We start from the raw sequence: 18,141 nt of genomic DNA on the forward strand, positions 1-18,141 counted from the left end.
AACCAAAAACGGCCTAGTAACATCAGGCTGCATAAGGATGGGAGCAGAGGTGAACCTCTCCTTGAGATACACAAAAGCTTCAATGGCCTCAGAAGACCACTGAACCGCATCAGCACCTTTCCTGGTGAGATCAGTCAGAGGTTTGACAATACTAGAAAAATTTTTTATGAATTTTCTGTAGTAATTGGCAAAACCCAAAAACCTCTGTATCGATTTCAAACCAATAGGCCTAGGCCATTCCTGCACAGCCTGAACCTTAACCGGATCCATCTCAAAACCTTTGCTGGAGATAATGTAGCCCAAAAAACTAATTCTCTGTACAGCGAACTCACATTTCTCCAGCTTAGCAAAAAGCGAATTGTCCATTAATAACTGTAATACCTCACGCACGCTCCGCCAATGAGACTCCAGATCCGGCGAATAAATCAAAATGTCATCCAAATACACAACCACATTTTTGCCGATCAAAGGTCTAAGGATGTCATTAATCAGATTCTGAAAAAATGCAGGAGCATTAGTGAGACCAAAAGGCATAACCAGATTCTCAAAATGACCCACAGGAGTGTTAAAAGCAGTCTTCCATTCGTCACCCTCCTTCATGCGCAACAGATTGTATGCCCCCTTAAGGTCAATTTTAGAGAACCACTTGGCCCCCATTAACTGGTTAAACAGATCAGGAATCAATGGCAGTGGGTAAGGATTGCGTACAGTAATTTTGTTAATCTCACGAAAATCCAGACAAGGACGTAAACCGCCGTCCTTTTTTTTTACAAAAAAAAAATCCAACCGCCACAGGAGACTTAGAGGGCCTAATGTGACCGGCGGCCAAACTTGTCTGTATGTATTCCTCCAAAGCCTTCCTCTCAGGAATAGTAAGGTTAAATAAACGACTTTTAGGAAGAGTCGCTCCAGGGACAAATTCAATAGAACAATCATAGTCTCTATGGGGAGGCAAAACCTGCGATTCCTTCTCAGAAAAAACTCTCCAAAAATCCTGAATAGGAACAGGCAATTCTCCCCTATCCAAAGCTGCAATACGCCCGTTACAACACTTGTCATAACATTTATGGCTCCAGGATTTAATTTCACTGGTAGACCAATCCAGTACAGGATTGTGAAATTTTAACCAGGGCAATCCCAATATTACTGGAGAAGGCAAGTTATTCAACACTACCAAATCCAATTTCTCATGGTGAACACCATTAATAGTGAGAGGAAATTCACAGACCTTGAGAGTAATATTCTTCAAAGGGGAACCATCCACAGAAACCACAGCAATGGGGGATGATAAAGGTTCAGGTTTTAAATTGAGTCTTTCCACGAATCCCCCATCAATTACATTCAGAGTAGACCCACAATCAACAAACACCCAAAATTCCATTAATTTTTTCTGAGCAATCGTGGAAGCAGCTAAAAATATACCCTTGGAATTTAAACAGGCAATACGGGCGTGACTGACCATTTTTTTTTCTTTCTTCATACGAAGCTCACAGCCTTTAATCAAATGACCAGATTTTCCGCAATAGAAACACAAGCCTTCAGAAAATCGACGGTCTTTTTCTTGAGAGCGAGGTGCCACCGATCCAATCTCCATCGGTTCACCACTATTAGTACACACATTCTCATAACCAGAAACTGACATAGCAGAGGATTTGCTCTCATTAACCCTTGCACGCAGTCTTCTATCCACCCGTATAGCTAATTGCATAGCCTGTTGCAAATCTTCAGGTGTAGGATAAGCAATTAGCAGGTCTTTAACCCTTTCACTGAGCCCAGCAAGAAATAGACTTTTCAGAGCAGAATCGTTCCACCCTGTTTGAGTAGACCAACGACGGAAATGAGTACAATATTTTTCCACATTACCTGATCCCTGTTTTAAACGTCTCAACTCAGTCTCAGCTGATGCGACACGGTCAGGATCATCATATAATAGTCCCAAAGCAGAAAAAAAACTATCCACTGATCTGAAGCATGTATCACTAGGTTGCAAAGAAAAGGCCCACTCCTGAGGCTCTTTGCGCAAAAGTGACATTATGAACCCTACGCGCTGGGATTCATCCCCAGAGGACTTAGGTCTCAAACGAAAATACAATAAGCAAGCATTTTTAAATGAAAAAAATTCTCGGTGTTCACCAAAAAATAAATCCGGCAAACATACCTTAGGCTCCAAGAAATGTGCTCCAGGACAGTTACTCACGTGCTGACGGAGCTCGGCCACCTCCAGAGAGAGTCCCTGCAGGCGATGAACCAAATCCTGAACTGACACCATGATGGAACAGAAAAATCTTTCCTTAGAGAATTTGCTGGCTGGACTTACTGTTATGTTCTGCTACCAGAGCTAAGGAAAGAGAGGAGATCTGTCCCTACGATAGAACTCAGCTTAATCCCTACGATGTAACAGGGGACCTAATCCTGCGATCAGACCTGCTAAAGTCCTAAGCTAGTCTGTACGGAGACCTATAGATGTGGGGAAGGAATCCCTACAAGTACTAAGGACTGGGAGGAATATGGGACACCTCCTAACAGAAATAGTAGCAGACAGACGAACAAACAAAATATATAGAACATAGAGGTCAGTAGACCAAGCAAACTAACAGAGCAAGACACAGAGCACAGGCTAGCTAGAAAGTAGATATACAATGAAGTCCAGCAAAGCCAGAAGGGCGGAGCAGGATTAAATAGGCTAACAAGGTCATGTGACCAGCAAAGGAAAAAAAACCTAAGAGCAAGGTTCTAACACTAATCTCTCCTTCAAACCTCATATCCAAGCCCTTTCCACTTCATGCCGACTCCAATTCAAAAATATTTCCCGGATCCGCACATTCCTCAACCATGAATCTGCAAAAACACTAGTGCGTGCCCTCATCATCTCTCTCCTCGACTACTGCAACCTCCTGCTCAGTGGTCTCTCTTCTAACACTCTCGCACCCCTGCAATCCATCCTAAACTCTGCTGCCCGACTAATGCACCTGTCCCCCCGCTGTCTCTTCCCGCTGCCAATCCCTGCACTGGCTCCCCATTGCCCAGAGACTCAAGTTCAGGACCCTAACCTTGGCATACAAAACCATCCATAGCCTGTCTCCTCCATATAACTATGACCTAGTCTCCCGGTACCTACTTGCATGCAACCTCCGATCCTCGCAGGACCACCTTCTCTACTCTGCTCCTTTCTCCTCTTCCCACAATTGCATACAAGATTTCTCCCATGCATCCCCCCTACTCTGGAACTCTCTACTCCAACACGTCAGACTCTCGCCTACCGTGGAAACCCTCAAAAGGAACCTGAAGACCGACCTCTTCCGACAAGCCTACAACCTGCAGTAACCCTCACTGCATGACCAGCTGTACCCTCACCTACGGCATCCTCACCCCCACTTCTACATTGTGAGCCCTCACGGGCAGGGTCCTCTCGCCTCCTGTGCCAGTCGGTGACTTATTTTTGTTTAAACTATTGTACTTGTTGTCTGCTATGTATACCCCTTTTTCACATGTAAAGCGCCATGGAATTAATGGCGCTATATTAATTAATAATAATAACCAGGAAGACTAAAACTGTACCAAGTGTACGTATGTGGCAAGATAGGGAGCCAGTTGAAACTCCGTGTTTTCTGGACACGCCAGAAGCAGATGTTGAAAGAGTCATAATAGCAAAGATGCCGTTGAAGGCTCAAAAATAGCAGTGCGGGAGTTGTTGCAGCCGAACAGGGACCTGTTCTTAGAATTGCTATTTTGTACAAAGGTCATAGAACATGAGGTTCTGATTTAATCCCATGTGCGGGTGAACTTGAAGCCCTATCTAATTCCTGAGTCCTGGCAAGAGCTATTCTCCAAGGAATCTCTGAGTCATTGAGGAATCAGAGAGGGTGGTCTAGCCCTATTGTCCTGGTTCCAAAACCTGATGGCGAATGGAGGTTCTGTAACGATTATAGGAAGCTGAATGAAGTCCAAGTTCAACGCATATCAGATGCCGTGTGTCGATGATCTGATCGCGAGACGTGGGCTGGCAAGGTATATAACTGTGTGACCCACTACTACTCAGGTAGCGTTAGCCCTCCCTGGGAAAGGTGTACTCGGACGGCGGGCCGGTGGTAGAGGGGGATGCAGTCGTGGCCTTGGCCCGGTCCGTGGCCAGGGCGCACACATTAAAAATATGGGGTAGTGCATGAGTGGTTATTTGTCGGCTACGCCACCTGTGGTTTCTGCTGAGGACCACCAGCGCTGCGACAGTCCTCTGAGGCCGGTGTTCTAGCAGCTTGGGATGGAATAGCTCCCCACAGGTGGAGCTAGGCCTCAGGGCAGAGTAGAAGAAGTGCAGTGCAGAGGAATGGTGGGTGCGGTGCCGCGCAGAAATGAGAGAGAAGAGGCGGTGTATGAAGTCATCCAGGTTTTACTCACGGTAGACTTGTTTTCAGCAACAAAGCTTCTCTTTGTTCCTCACGGCGCGCTGCGGCCACCAGGATGGGGTTCAGCTCACTCCGGGTAGCTCGGGTGCACCAGACAAAACCCCTGCACCAGTGTGTTCCTCTCACTTGCTGTACTAGAACCGCCTCGTGCCCCTACTAAGTCCCGTACGGGTACCGCAATGTCCGCTGAAGGTGGCTTGTAGCCCCCGGACCGCCTAGGTCCCTTATTGGTGACTGGGGTGTAAACGTGGCGTAATGCTGGGGTCCCTCTGGATAGACGCAGATTAAGGGGATACAGGTGGCGACTCCGCTCCATCCGTATTCCCCCTGGGATCCACTTCTGCCTCCGGACTTTTCTGACAGAGACCTGGAGTACAAAGTCAGATAATCGGGGACCGGTACCCCCTCTTGCGGCAGGAGTCTCTCTGGCGGGGCCAGAATAAGGGTAGCAGGTGGCGACTCCGCTCCGTCCACATCCCCTGAGATCCTTTCGCCTGTGGAGCTCTTCTCCTCTGCTCCCCTCCTAGGCTTTCTGGTGTGAACTAAGACATAGGACACAGCCAGCTGTAACTCAACTCTGCCCCAGCCCCCAATCTCAAGGCCTGAGACCGGGAATAGCAGCATCTTGAGGCAGCTGCAGCTTGTACTAACTGTCACCTCCAGGGAACTGCGACAAAAGACCCGGTATTAAAGATGGCATCCATATTTATATGGATGTATTAGTGTAACCGTAAAGTGCTTCCTCCACCCTACTCACTACAAGGTTCCCCCTACTTTTGGTTCCCCCCTTACTCCTCCATTCAGGACCGGGGCAGCACATTGTGCTCTAAACCCCCTTCAGAATGGGAGTGTGTAGTGTTGGATGTGTGGTGGGGTCCTGTGTGGTGCTCCATCCTTACCTCGGAGAGGAGATACCACACCTCGTTCCATGAAGTGCAGTACCCCTGTGGCGACTGAACTCTCAGGGGCGCCACATAACCACCTTGGATTTAACTAAGAAATATTGGCAAATCCCCATGTCACAAGAAGCCAAGGAGAAGACTGCCTTCTCTATGCCCGACGGATGTTTCCAATATGTCCGGATGCTGTTTGGTCTGCAGGGAGCCCTGGCCACCTTCCAGAGTGCCATGGACTGGATCCTCGCAATCCGTAAGAATTACACTGCATCATACTTTATATATCGTAATCTTCAGCCCAGATTGGAGATGTCACCTGCAAAAGGTCCAGGCGGTGTTTGATCCTCTCAGGAAGGCAGGGTTTTCTATAAATCTGAAAACATTTTGCCATGGGAAATAAAGAGGCCAAATAACTAGGATATGTAGTAGGTAGAGGCGAGATCAAACCCCAGATCAGTAAAGTAGATGCAATCCAATACTGGCCAAGACCACTCTTAAAGAAGCAAGTTAGAGCCTTTCTGAAAATGAAAATAACGGACAGTGAGTCATGTAATGTGTGGTCTCTAAGTAAAGGTAATGTGACGGGAGCTAGTTACCCCATCCGCAGATGTCCAATCTTCTTCTGCCGGCCCCTGACATGGAAAGGCTTTTCTTACACTGGGATATATAAAATATGACTATCGCACTGTGTCTCCAAGATGGACTAAAACTTTTATTCTTACAAGCAGGTTTTATAGAGAATCACACAGGCTATTTTTTAGCACCCATTGTTCTCACCAGATAATACCCACAGTAGGCTCCCAGACAGCAGTTATGCAACAACCCATTAATCAGCACATTGTCTGTTGGCCCCTGCTAAGTGAGCACAGGAAGGTGGGGGTCAGGAGTGCTTCGGTCACATCACAGCATGTCCAACAATATGCGATCCACAATATTCACCCCACTTTGTAACATTATGTCCCATTAGCTGCATAGGCGCTACGACAACCCCCATGTGGCAAAATCTTGGAGTACGGGGTTGATCCGTCACAATCCTCCCCCTTCTCGGACATGATCGGCCTACCCAGTCTGCTCCCCGACGGATCAGCTGGAGGAGGTCCACGATTTATGAGGTTGGTAGCAGGTCAGTTTGTCGGCTTAGTCCATCGGCGTTACCATTTTGCTTGCCGGGTCTATAGTGGATGGTGAAGTCTAACGGTTGTAGCGCCAAACTCCACCGTAGTAGTCTGGCATTGTCCCCGGAGACCCGATTAAGCCATACCAGGGGGTTATGATCCGTTATGAGGGAATACTATCTTCCATACAAATATATTTACAAATACTACTGCCAGGCATTCCTTTTCGATGGCCACATAGCTGACTTCTCGAGGCAGTAATTTCCGACTCAGATAAGCTATTGGGTGTTCTTGGCCGTCCGGCCCAACTTGGCTCAGTACTGCCCCTAACCCAAACATAGATGCGTCCGTGTGAACAAGGAAACGTTTAGTTGGATCGGGTGCGGCCAATATCGGGGTATTTGTGAGAGCGTCCTTTAGCTGGCGGAAGGCTTCCTCACACTCGGGGGTCCAAGTTAACTGGCGGGGGAGGTTCTTACGTGTCAGATCAGTGAGGGGCTTGGCAATGCTGCTGTAATTAGGGACAAATTTCCTATAATACCCCGCTGTCCCTAGAAAGGCCATGACTTGGGTTTTAGCACGTGGGGTGGGCCACTTGGCTATGGCCTCAATCTTGGCGGGTTCCGGTCGTTGTTTTCCACCCCCCACCCAATGTCCTAAATACTGCACCTCTGCTTTGCCTACGTGACACTTGTTGGGATTCAGGGTGAGTTCGGCTTTGTGGATCCTATCCAATACTGTCTCTAGATGATTTAGATGCTCATCCCATGTCGCGCTGTAGACGGCGATGTCATCCAGGTAGGCACAAGCATAGTCCTGGAGACCATCCAGAAGCCGGTCAGCCAGCCTCTGGAAGGTCGCGGGGGCATTCTTCATCCCAAATGGCATAACCCAAAACTGGAATAAGCCAAACGGGGTGACAAATGCAGACTTGGGAATAGCATCAGGACTTAGGGGAATCTGCCAATAGCCTTTGCATAGATCGATGGTGGTCAAATACTTTGCCCCAGCCAGCCGGTCTAACAACTCGTCCACACGCGGCATGGGATACGCATCTGTCACAGTTTTCTCATTTAGCTTGCGATAGTCTACCCAAAACCGGGTAGTCCCATCTTTCTTAGGCACTAACACTACAGGGGACACCCAGGGACTATCTGACTCCTCAATGACCCCTAAACGCAACATCTCCTGTATCTCTTGTCGCATCCCTTCTCGTACAGACTCCGGGACGCGGAAGGGGGGTTGTCTCAGGGGGGTCTGATCTTGTGTCTCAACCTTGTGTTGTGCAAGTCGGGTGAACCCCGGTCTCTCTGAGAACATCCTCTGACGCTGCCTCAGCAATGTCTCGGCCTGCTCTCTCTCCCGGGTCCCTAGGTTTTCTCCTAAGTGTACCTGGTCCCAGGTTTTCGACTGAGTCCTCTCACCTAAGACATCAGGTAAGGGGAGTTCGGCTAAATCCTCTGCTTCGGGTGCGCAGATGGAAGCTACCTCTTCAGGGCGCTCCCGGTAGGGCTTCAGCATATTCACGTGGAACATGCGGATAACCCTGGGGTCGTCACAATCGGCGACATTGAAGGTGGTGTCGGCTATTTTCCCCACTACCCGGTAAGGCCCCTGCCATGCGGCCTGGAATTTGTTCTGCCTAACCGGTTCTAGTACCAGGACCTTCTGTCCTATCTCGAAGGTGCGTTCTCTAGTCCTCTGATCGTACCATACGCGCTGGAGCCGTTGGGCCGCCTGCATGTTCACGCACACAGCCTGAGTCAACTCCTGCAGGCGGTCCCGGAGTTCCAGCACGAAGGGCACGATAGGGGTTCCTGCTATGGTTTCCTCCCCTTCCCAGAGTTCTCGTACTAAGTCTAGGGGCCCCCTCACCCGCCTCCCATATAACAGTTCAAATGGGGAGAACCCCGTAGATTCTTGGGGCACCTCCCGATAGGCGAACAGGAGGTGCGGCAAGAATTTCTCCCAGTCCCTGTAGGTCCGGGTGAACGTCCCAATGAGTTGTTTTAACATTCCGTTAAAGCGCTCACACAACCCATTGGTTTGCGGGTGGTATGGGGCGCTTCTAATGGACTTTACACCACACAGTCTCCACAGTTGGCTGGTCACCTCTGCCGTAAATTGGGTGCCCTGGTCCGAGATAATCTCCCGGGGAAATCTAACCCGTGAGAAAACCTGGAGCAGAGCAGCCCCCACCGTCTCTGCCAGTATGTTAGGTAAGGCAACCGCCTCTGGATACCGCGTGGTGTAATCTATCACTGTCAATATATACCTTTTCCCTGATGGACTGGGTTTGGCTAACGGCCCTATCAGATCGACCGCTACTCGGCTAAATGGCTCCTCCACAATGGGAAGGGGGTGTAATTTGGCCTTGCAGCGATCTCCCCTCTTGCCAATGCGCTGGCAACTGTCACAGGTCTGGCAGTACTGACGAACATCATGGAATAACCCTGGCCAAAAGAAGTTTTGTGTCAGACGATGCCTGGTGGGGCTGACTCCGAGGTGCCCCGCCAAGGGTATGTCATGAGAGATTCGCAGCAACTCCTGCCTATACTTTTTGGGAACTACCAGCTGTCGTTTTACAGTGGGGCTCGTCCCTGAGTGAGTTTGCCCGGTAACCCTGTAGAGGAGTCCCTGATGCCATATAAACTGTTCACCTTCCAGTACCCCTCTTCCCTCCTGTGCCTTCCCGCGATACCCCTGCAATGAGGGATCCTCTAGTACCTCCTTCCTAAATTCTGCTGGGGTGTCCCATGAAATGTGTCTGGCTATGGGAATACGAGAAGAGCTGTAGTGTCTTACCTGGGCCTCCTCCGAGTGTGATTCCGCCTCCGCAGCTCGAGCTTGTCTCCGGGTAGTGACAGGATATGTTTCAGCCATAGCCACCGATGCCGGGTCGGCTTCGTCTTGGTAGCAGTGTACAGCGGCCCGGTTGAAGGTAGTCGTTTCCGGTTTTGGCCACTGGGTGCGCTGGGTCCGGTTGGGACAGTGTCTCTGCAGGTGACCCAGTTGATGGCAGGTGTGGCATCGCACCCCAGGAGGACTCTGGTAGGCCGGGGTATTGGTGGGTCCCCCGCCAAGCTTCTGTGGTTTAGGGGCCTCCAGACCCATGGGAGGGCCCCTTGAGACAGTTTTGGACCCTGACAATTGGGCCCTCCTGGCATCATAATGTTCATCGGTCAGTCCCGAAGCCATTCTTGCGTCTCGGGAGTTAACCCAGTAAAAGAATCGTTCTAACATGATGAGCTGTAGGACGTCCTCCTTCGTGTCTGCTTTGCTACCTTGTACCCACTGTAAGCGTGACTGCCATAGTTTACAGGCCCATTCAGCGTGGGTATCCGTTTCCCGTTTTGTGGTTTTGCGGAACTTTTGACGGTATGCCTCTGGTGTTAGAGCATACCGGGCCAAGATCACTTCTTTGACTCGCTTATAGTCCATACAGTCCTGATCCGATACAGTGTGATAGGCATCCGCTGCCCGGCCTGTCAGCTTGTTGGCCAGAATCTGGACCCAATCCTCCGGCTCCACTTTATGAAGTGTACACTGCCGCTCAAAGTCCTGCAGAAAGCCATCAATGTCTTCCTCTGCCTCCCCCAACTGTCGGAAGGCATTGTATTGGATCATTTTGTGGCTTACCCCTGCTGGTACCGGGGAGGAAGCCAGGGCTTCCCCAGCTCGCTGTATCTCCTGTCTCCGCTCCGCCATCTCCATCTTGGCTAGCTCTATCTTGGTCCGCTCTGCCATCTCCATCCTGGCTAGCTCCATCCGCTCTGTCCTCTCCATCTCCATCTTTTTATCCAGATCAGTACGCACATCAGCCATCACCTTATCTATGATCTGTACTGCCGGGTTGGGAGCATAAAGTGCCAGTCTGCTCTTTACCTCCCTCTGGAATTCAGTCTCTTCCACGTTCCCGTTGGAGGTTGTTGCATTGTCGAGCTCCATAATGGCTGCTATCAAATCCGCTTTTGTTTTGTTGCTGGCGGTTAACCCTCGAGCTTCCACAAGGTTCTTCAAAGTATTCCTCTTTAGCTTCCGGTAGATATCTTCCATTCAGTCCTTGGTTCCTGAAGAAGATGGACCGCATCCCACCGCTGCCACCAGTGTGACGGGAGCTAGTTACCCCATCCGCAGATGTCCAATCTTCTTCTGCCGGCCCCGGACATGGAAAGGCTTTTCTTACACTGGGATATATAAAATATGACTATCGCACTGTGTCTCCAAGATGAACTAAAACTTTTATTCTTACAAGCAGGTTTTATAGAGAATCACACAGGCTATATTTAGCACCCATTGTTCTCACCAGATAATACCCACAGTAGGCTCCCAGACAGCAGTTAGGCAACAACCCATTAATCAGCACATTGTCTGTTTGCCACTGCTAAGTGAGCACAGGAAGGTGGGGGCCAGGAGTGCTTTGGTCACATCACAAAATGTCCAACAATATGTGATCCACAATATTCACCCCACTTTGTAACATTATGTCCCATTAGCTGCATAGGCGCTACGACAACCCCCATGTGGCAAAATCTTGGAGTACGGGGTTGATCCGTCACAGGTAAATTTGCAATAAAAAAGATGGCATCACTTGCTAACTTCTGCAATCAACCAGTGAGGAGTTATCGCAGAAAATTAGAGATTTAATAAAACCAAGAAGGGCGGAGACCAGCCCACGTGAGGTCATCACAGGGGAGTGTGTGGGCAGTGCCCCTGTCGGCATAAAAGATCAGGCCGAATATTGATCTATACTCATGCCGGGTTATACATATTTGTGTAAGCGGGGGTCCTGTTCCATAACGGTTCGTTTGACTGCTTCCCTCCAGCTAAACTGAATCGTCTCTGCGATCGGCCTAGTAAGTCCTTCTATTAATCCCTTTTTATTTTGTGTAACTGTATATGCTGTATTAAACATGAACCCTGCGTGAAACATTTCCCACATTCTGGACATGAATATAGCTTTTCTCCAGTGTGAATTCTTTGATGTTTTTGAAGATCTGGTTTCCGGATAAAACATTTCCCACATTCTGAACATGAATATGGCTTCTCTCCTGTGTGAATTCTGTAATGTTTATGAAGATCTGGTTTCTGGATAAAACATTTCCCACATTCTGAACATGAATATGGCTTTTCTCCAGTGTGAATTCTTTGATGTTTTTGAAGATCTGGTTTCCGGATAAAACATTTCCCACATTCTGAACATGAATATGGCTTCTCTCCTGTGTGAATTCTTTGATGTTTATGAAGATCTGATTTCTGGATAAAACATTTCCCACATTCTGAACATGAATATGGCTTCTCTCCTGTATGACTTCTGTAATGTTTAAGCAAATTTGACTTATTGCTGAAACATTTCGCACATTCTGAACATGAAAATGGCTTTTCTCCTGTGTGACTTCTTTGATGCATAAGCAATTTAGATTTATGTTCAAAACATTTCCCACATTCTGGACATGAATATGCCTTCTCTCCTGTGTGAATTCTTTGATGTTTATGAAGATCTGATTTCTGGATAAAACATTTCCCACATTCTGAACATGAATATGCCTTCTCTCCTGTGTGAAATTTTTCATGTTTATGAAGATCTGGTTTCTGGATAAAACATTTCCCACATTCTGAACATGAATATGGCTTCTCTCCTGTGTGAAATCTTTGATGTTTAAGCAATTTATATTTAGTTTTAAAACATTTCCCACATTCTGAACAGGAAAATGGTTTCTTCCCTGTGGGAATTATTTGATGTTCGACATCCCTTCTCTGGCTTTCATTTTGCTTAACAGTCTGTGATGAATCCAAGTAGATGACGGATTGAAAAGGCTCAGATGATTGATTTTTGCTCTGAAGGGCTGGAGGTATAGCTGGAATAATGGCACGCTTTTCATGGGTATCTGGTTTGACACCACAGTCATCTGCCAAGAATAAATCTGATTTTATTATTTTTTTATATCAATTCCTTATATTTTATAACATTTCTCTATACATACATACAGGCAGAAACGTTTCAGGCAATAAAAGGAGGATTAAAAATAAGCTTTATTACATTACAATCTACAGCAACAGATAAAAATACACGCCATAAAAACATGTAAGATGGAGTATTCACATCTCCGAGAAACTATACCAATATGTAGGAGGTGTAATAAAAATAAGATTAGCAAATATCTCCAATTAGAAATGTAGTATAGTTCTTCTGATTCGCTATGTCACTTACCCCATGTTCAGGGCATTGCAAGTTAGTTGCTAGTGGTCATAACTATGGATACCTAAGCTACTGCAATGCTCTGCACATGGGGTAAGTGACAAAGAATCAGGAGAACTATACCACATTTCTAATTGGAGTCTGAATAAACCTCGACCTCACACATCGACAGGTACTCCGAGTGTCATGGGATCACCATGCTGACGTAGCGACCCTCCATCCCCTTACAGCAGAAGGACAAGGTGGCAGAGACCACATTCGTGACTGTGCCGCGTACTGGAATGTTATTGTCGGGGGAGTTCCCGATTCGGACCTCGGCCCCCATCAGTCGCTCAGGGCAACAGTCCATCCTGTTGGTTATGGCGACGCTGGATATCTTGTAGCTCTTGCCCAGGTCCAGCTTCCACCAGGGATCCTTCTCCAGGTTGGTGTGGGTGCAGAAGTCACTATTGAAGTCGGTGTCTTTGTTCCCATCAATGGCGTTCTTAGCCAATATGCTCCTGGTGGCATACGGATAGTCCGACACCTGGGAGGCCACTCCGGTCCTTGCTATGTTTGTGGCTCCAGGTGCAGGAGCAAATCCCAGAGCCAGAACCACAGATCCCAGTAGAATCAGAGAAGATACAAGATTCATCCTGCAGGAGATGTAAGTGAAGGTCCTGTGTAATCTCCACATCTGATAAATGCTGGTTCCCTGGTAATCAGTGACTATTCCCTGCAGTCTGTACTCACAGGAGCAGCTCCTGCACAATCTGGATGAATCTTGTATCTTCTCTGATTCTACTGGGATCTGTGGTTCTGGCTCTGGGATTTGCTCCTGCACCTGGACCACAAACATAGCAAGGACCGGAGTGGCCTCCCAGGTGTCGGACTATCCGTATGCCACCAGGAGCATATTGGCTAAGAACGCCATCGATGAGAACAAAGACACCGACTTCAATAGTGACTTCTGCACCCACACCAACCTGGAGAAGGATCCCTGGTGGAAGCTGGACCTGGGCAAGAGCTACAAGACATCCAGCGTCGCCATAACCAACAGGATGGACTGTTGCCCTGAGCCACTCATGGGGGCCGAGGTCCGAATTGGCAACTCCCCCGACAATAACATTCCAGTGTGCGGCACAGTCACGAATGTTATCTCTGCCACCTTGTGCTTCTGCTGTAAGGGGATGGAGGTCGGTACGTCAGCGTGGTGATCCCAGGACACTCGGAGTACATTTCTAATTGGAGGTATTTTCTGTTATTATTATCACACCTACTATATTTTGGGATAGGATTTTGGAGATGGGAATACCCCTTCAAGGCTGTATGCTTAGGACTTATCCAGGACTCATCCAGATGCCTCATTCCATTGTTTTTTGTGATTACATTGATCCCTCTTAAATGGCTTTTTGTATTTTTATGTGTTTTCAACTGCGATCTAATAAATTGTATTTTTAATCTCTATATTGTCTCACATTTCTCTGTACACAGTCATGGTTGAAATAGTTGGCGCCATTAAAATTGTTCCAGAAAATGAAGTATTTCTCCTAGGACATTATTGCAATTACACCTGTTTTGTTATAGACACGTTTATTTCCTTTGTGTGTATTGTCACTGATCTTTTCTAGTGAAATGTTCAATGGAGAATCAAAACTGGGCTTTGACCAGATAATTACCTGACCCTACTTCTCAACCCTTTCCTGATCTGCCTACATACTTCTTGTTGACCGCAGAACGGTTTGGCTTCTCACTTGACTGCTCTTCCGGGACGTGTACTGCTGCTAGATATTGACCTTGGCTTCTCCAGCTTAGATGTCCACCTGCCTGACTTCTGTGTGTGACCCGGCTCTCTTCTTGACATTCAGCTGTAATCTGGCAACTCACAACTACATTACAATTGGAGACATGGAGCCTTTCTGCAGCAAATAAAACTCTGAGCATTAAAGATTTGCTGCCAAAACGCGTTAATCAAAAAAAGTGAAAAAAAAAGCTTTTTTTTTATTACGCATCAAATCTATCTGCAAGTAAAATGCACGTCAATTACTTGTGTGATCAAACTCATAATATAATGACCACAGGATCTGTGACTTCTCTGCATTTAGTGGTCACTACTCACCTGGGTGGTCATATGTAGGAATCTCCTCTTTACACCGCTCATCACCCCTCACATATGTCTCTGTAGTATTAATATGGGTCAGATCTTCACCCTGAAACAAATATTGTAAAAGTCACAGACAGATGGAGAAGTCCCATCTATGATCAGCTCTAATCCTGCCATCTCCACCGTTCTCATTACACAAGTATAAACCATATAATACTGGTGGATAAAACAAGACTGAGCACAAGACCTTCACAGCCGTCTACACATCATAGGGGAGATCTCATGACACCTTCTCTCCATCTACCTGATGATCCTGAGGAACATTGGGGTCTTCTTGTTTACAGTCCTGTGGAAGAAGAGGATGGGGACATCTCTCTCGCGTTGTCCTCTTACTGGACAGATCTGGAGGAAACACATACAGGGACTGAATTCATTCTTTACATACAGATAATTATAGGCCTTGTGTATTTAGTCCTGTCTATTACCTGGTGATGTGGGGGGCTGGGGAACCTCCATCATGACGTCCTTGTACAGATCTTTGTGTCCTTCTAAATACTCCCACTCCTCCATGGAGAAATAGACAGCGACATCCTGACACCTTATAGGAACCTGACACATACAATGATACCGTCATCCCCCCGATCCCTCCATAGCGTCACTGTATAATGTCCCAGCATTCCCAGCAGTGTCACCTCTCCAGTCAGCAGCTCAATCATCTTGTAGGTGAGTTCTAGGATCTTCTGGGCATTGATGTCCTCATGTATCAGGGGGTGAGGTGGGGGCCTTGTGATTGGGCTCAGGGGTCTTCCCCATCCCTCAGACACAGTGTCCTGACAGCGCTCACTAGAGGTCTTCTTCACTACTGTGTAATCCTGGTTATGGAGAGACACATTAATAAATCTCCCTCCAGACATTTCCAGAGTCCTCACCTCTCCAGTTCTGTCCATCTGTTATTCCCATAGATAAGAATGATGTAATGTGACGTCATCAGAATCTCTCACCTCTCCAGTAATCCGGAAGAGGATCTCTAGGGTGAGGTGGAATATCCTCTCCGCCATCTTGTCTCTGTCCATATCAACCTTTGACAGGAAACGTCTCTTATATAGAAGATCTTCACTGAGAGGATCCGATATTGTAGAGACCTGAATGAGAAGAAGATGAGAAGATGTAACGTCATCAATAATTCTATGTAATAATACAATCACTGATTCTGGTATAAAGCAGTAATCTGTGGATCTGATCCTGGATGATGTCGGAAGAAGAAACTAGTGAGTAGTGGATTTTTATGGCGGCCATTAATGAATTCCGCTTTGAGGACTGGAGGAGGTTCGGCCTGAACGCTGCACTTGTGGTGTGAACACGAACATATTAAAAGTGAAAGGCAGATAGTTCCTAACTGCCTTCCTTAATGTCTGCCGGAACAGAGCGGTCACGGACTGCTCCTGCTGGTGACTCTGCGGCTCCTGATGAGTCACGTAGACGGAGCAGCGGCTTCTCTTTGGCTCTGCTTTCTTGATGGGACGTGACTGACGACATCACACTGATTGTCAGCAGCCTCCCTGCGAGCAGCCAGCTGTCAATCAGAGGGATGGTTTATTTCATCATGCAAGAAAAGCAGACACAAAATAGACGCACGAGTGTGAATAACGGCTAATCCTGATAGAGAGTAATGGGGTCTCCACATACCTCCACCTGCAGAGCCGCCACCACATATATGGCTGCTCTGTGCGCACAGGACCTGTGATGAGGTCACAGGAGGGGAGGAGTCAGGGGTCACATGATCAGGGGCCTCAGTGGATGCAGGACTCTGCTGTGCTGGTTGTCATGGTGCTGGATGAGCTGAAGTTTATGTGTGGGGTCAGGAGGGGTTTACAGTGTGGATGTAGCAGAGCCGCGTGTGTACGAGGTGTACGGAGCGGAGCCGCGTGTGTACAAGGTGTACGGAGCAGAGCCGCGTGTGTACGAGGAGTACGGAGCAGAGCCGCGTGTGTACGAGGTGTACGGAGCAGAGCCGTGTGTGTACGAGGTGTACGGAGCAGAGCCGTGTGTACGAGGTGTACGGAGCAGAGCCGTGTGTGTACGAGGTGTACGGAGCAGAGCCGCGTGTGTACGAGGAGTACGGAGCAGAGCCGTGTGTGTACGAGGTGTACGGAGCGGAGCCGTGTGTGTACGAGGTGTACGGAGCAGAGCCGTGTGTACGAGGTGTACGGAGCAGAGCCGTGTGTGTACGAGGTGTACGGAGCAGAGCCGCGTGTGTACGAGGTGTACGGAGCAGAGCCGTATGTGTACGGGGTGTACGGAGCAGAGCCGTGTGTGTACGAGGTGTACGGAGCAGAGCCGTGTGTGTACGAGGTGTACGGAGCGGAGCCGCGTGTGTACGAGGTGTACGGATCAGAGCCGCGTGTGTACGAGGTGTACGGATCAGAGCCGCGTGTGTATGAGGTGTACGGAGCAGAGCCGCGTGTGTACGAGGTGTACAGAGCAGAGCCGCGTGTGTACGAGGTGTACGGAGCGGAGCCGCGTGTGTACGAGGTGTACGGAGCAGAGCCATGTGTGTACGAGGTGTACGGAGCAGAGCCATGTGTGTACGAGGTGTACGGAGCAGAGCCGCGCGTGTACGAGGTGTACGGAGCGGAGACGCGCGTGTACGAGGTGTACGGAGCGGAGCCGCGCGTGTACGAGGTGTACGGAGCGGAGCCGCGTGTGTACGAGGTGTACGGAGCAGAGCCGCGCGTGTACGAGGTGTACGGAGCAGAGCCGCGCGTGTACGAGGTGTACGGAGCAGAGCCGCGCGTGTACGAGGTGTACGGAGCAGAGCCGCGCGTGTACGAGGTGTACGGAGCAGAGCCGCGCGTGTACGAGGCGTACAGAGCAGAGCTGCGCGTGTACGAGGCGTACAGAGCCGCGCGTGTACGAGGCGTACAGAGCAGAGCCGCGCGTGTACGAGGCGTACAGAGCAGAGCCGCGCGTGTACGAGGCGTACGGAGCGGAGCCGCGCGTGTACGAGGCGTACGGAGCGGAGCCGTGTGTGTACGAGGCGTACGGAGCAGAGCCGGGCGTGTACGGAGCGGAGCCGCGTGTGTACGAGGTGTACAGAGTGGAGCAGCGTGTGTACGAGGTGTACAGAGCGGAGCCGCGTGTGTACGAGGTGTACAGAGCGGAGCCGCGTGTGTACGAGGTGTACAGAGCGGAGCCGTGTATGTACGAGATGTACGGAGCGGAGCCACGCGTGTACGAGGTGTACGGAGAGGAGCCGCGTGTGTTCGAAGTGTACGGAGCGGAGCCGCATGTGTACGAGGTGTACGGAGCGGAGCCGCGTGTGTTCGAAGTGTATGGAGCGGAGCCACGCGTGTACGAGGTGTACGGAGCGGAGCCGCGTGTGTTCGAGGTGTACGGAGCGGAGCCGCATGTGTACGAGGTGTACGGAGCGGAGCCGCGTGTGTTC

General features: G+C 49.0%; 2 protein-coding genes across 2 annotated transcripts; both read right to left on the bottom strand.

Moving 5' to 3' along the window:
- Window positions 1-11,256: 11,256 nt before the first annotated feature.
- Window positions 11,257-14,873, bottom strand: LOC141204935 (uncharacterized). The gene is made up of 3 exons (XM_073663977.1): window positions 14,844-14,873; window positions 14,712-14,802; window positions 11,257-12,323 (listed from the first exon to the last, which is right to left on the bottom strand). The coding sequence occupies exons 1-3, from the start codon at window positions 14,871-14,873 to the stop codon at window positions 11,284-11,286; spliced, it is 1,161 nt and encodes a 386-aa protein (XP_073520078.1). The 3' UTR covers window positions 11,257-11,283.
- Window positions 12,798-13,247, bottom strand: LOC141204990 (fucolectin-1-like). The gene has a single exon (XM_073664043.1). The coding sequence runs from the start codon at window positions 13,245-13,247 to the stop codon at window positions 12,798-12,800; it is 450 nt and encodes a 149-aa protein (XP_073520144.1).
- Window positions 14,874-18,141: the final 3,268 nt, after the last annotated feature.

This window comes from Phyllobates terribilis, unplaced genomic scaffold (assembly GCF_046119375.1).
Source record: "Phyllobates terribilis strain yellow unplaced genomic scaffold, ASM4611937v1 Scaffold_136__1_contigs__length_4911898, whole genome shotgun sequence".
NCBI lineage: Eukaryota > Metazoa > Chordata > Amphibia > Anura > Dendrobatidae > Phyllobates > Phyllobates terribilis.

Bases quoted from the DNA above. Each gene is read 5' to 3' on its own strand.
- LOC141204935 (XM_073663977.1), bottom strand. From the start codon at position 14,873: ATGGCAGGATTAGAGCTGATCATAGATGGG. The intron at 14,803-14,843 runs ACTTCTCCATCT...TATTTGTTTCAG, and splicing joins TAGAGCTGATCATAGATGGG to GGTGAAGATCTGACCCATAT. The intron at 12,324-14,711 runs GTGAGTAGTGAC...TATTCTTGGCAG, and splicing joins TCCTACATATGACCACCCAG to ATGACTGTGGTGTCAAACCA.
- LOC141204990 (XM_073664043.1), bottom strand. From the start codon at position 13,247: ATGAATCTTGTATCTTCTCTGATTCTACTGGGATCTGTGGTTCTGGCT.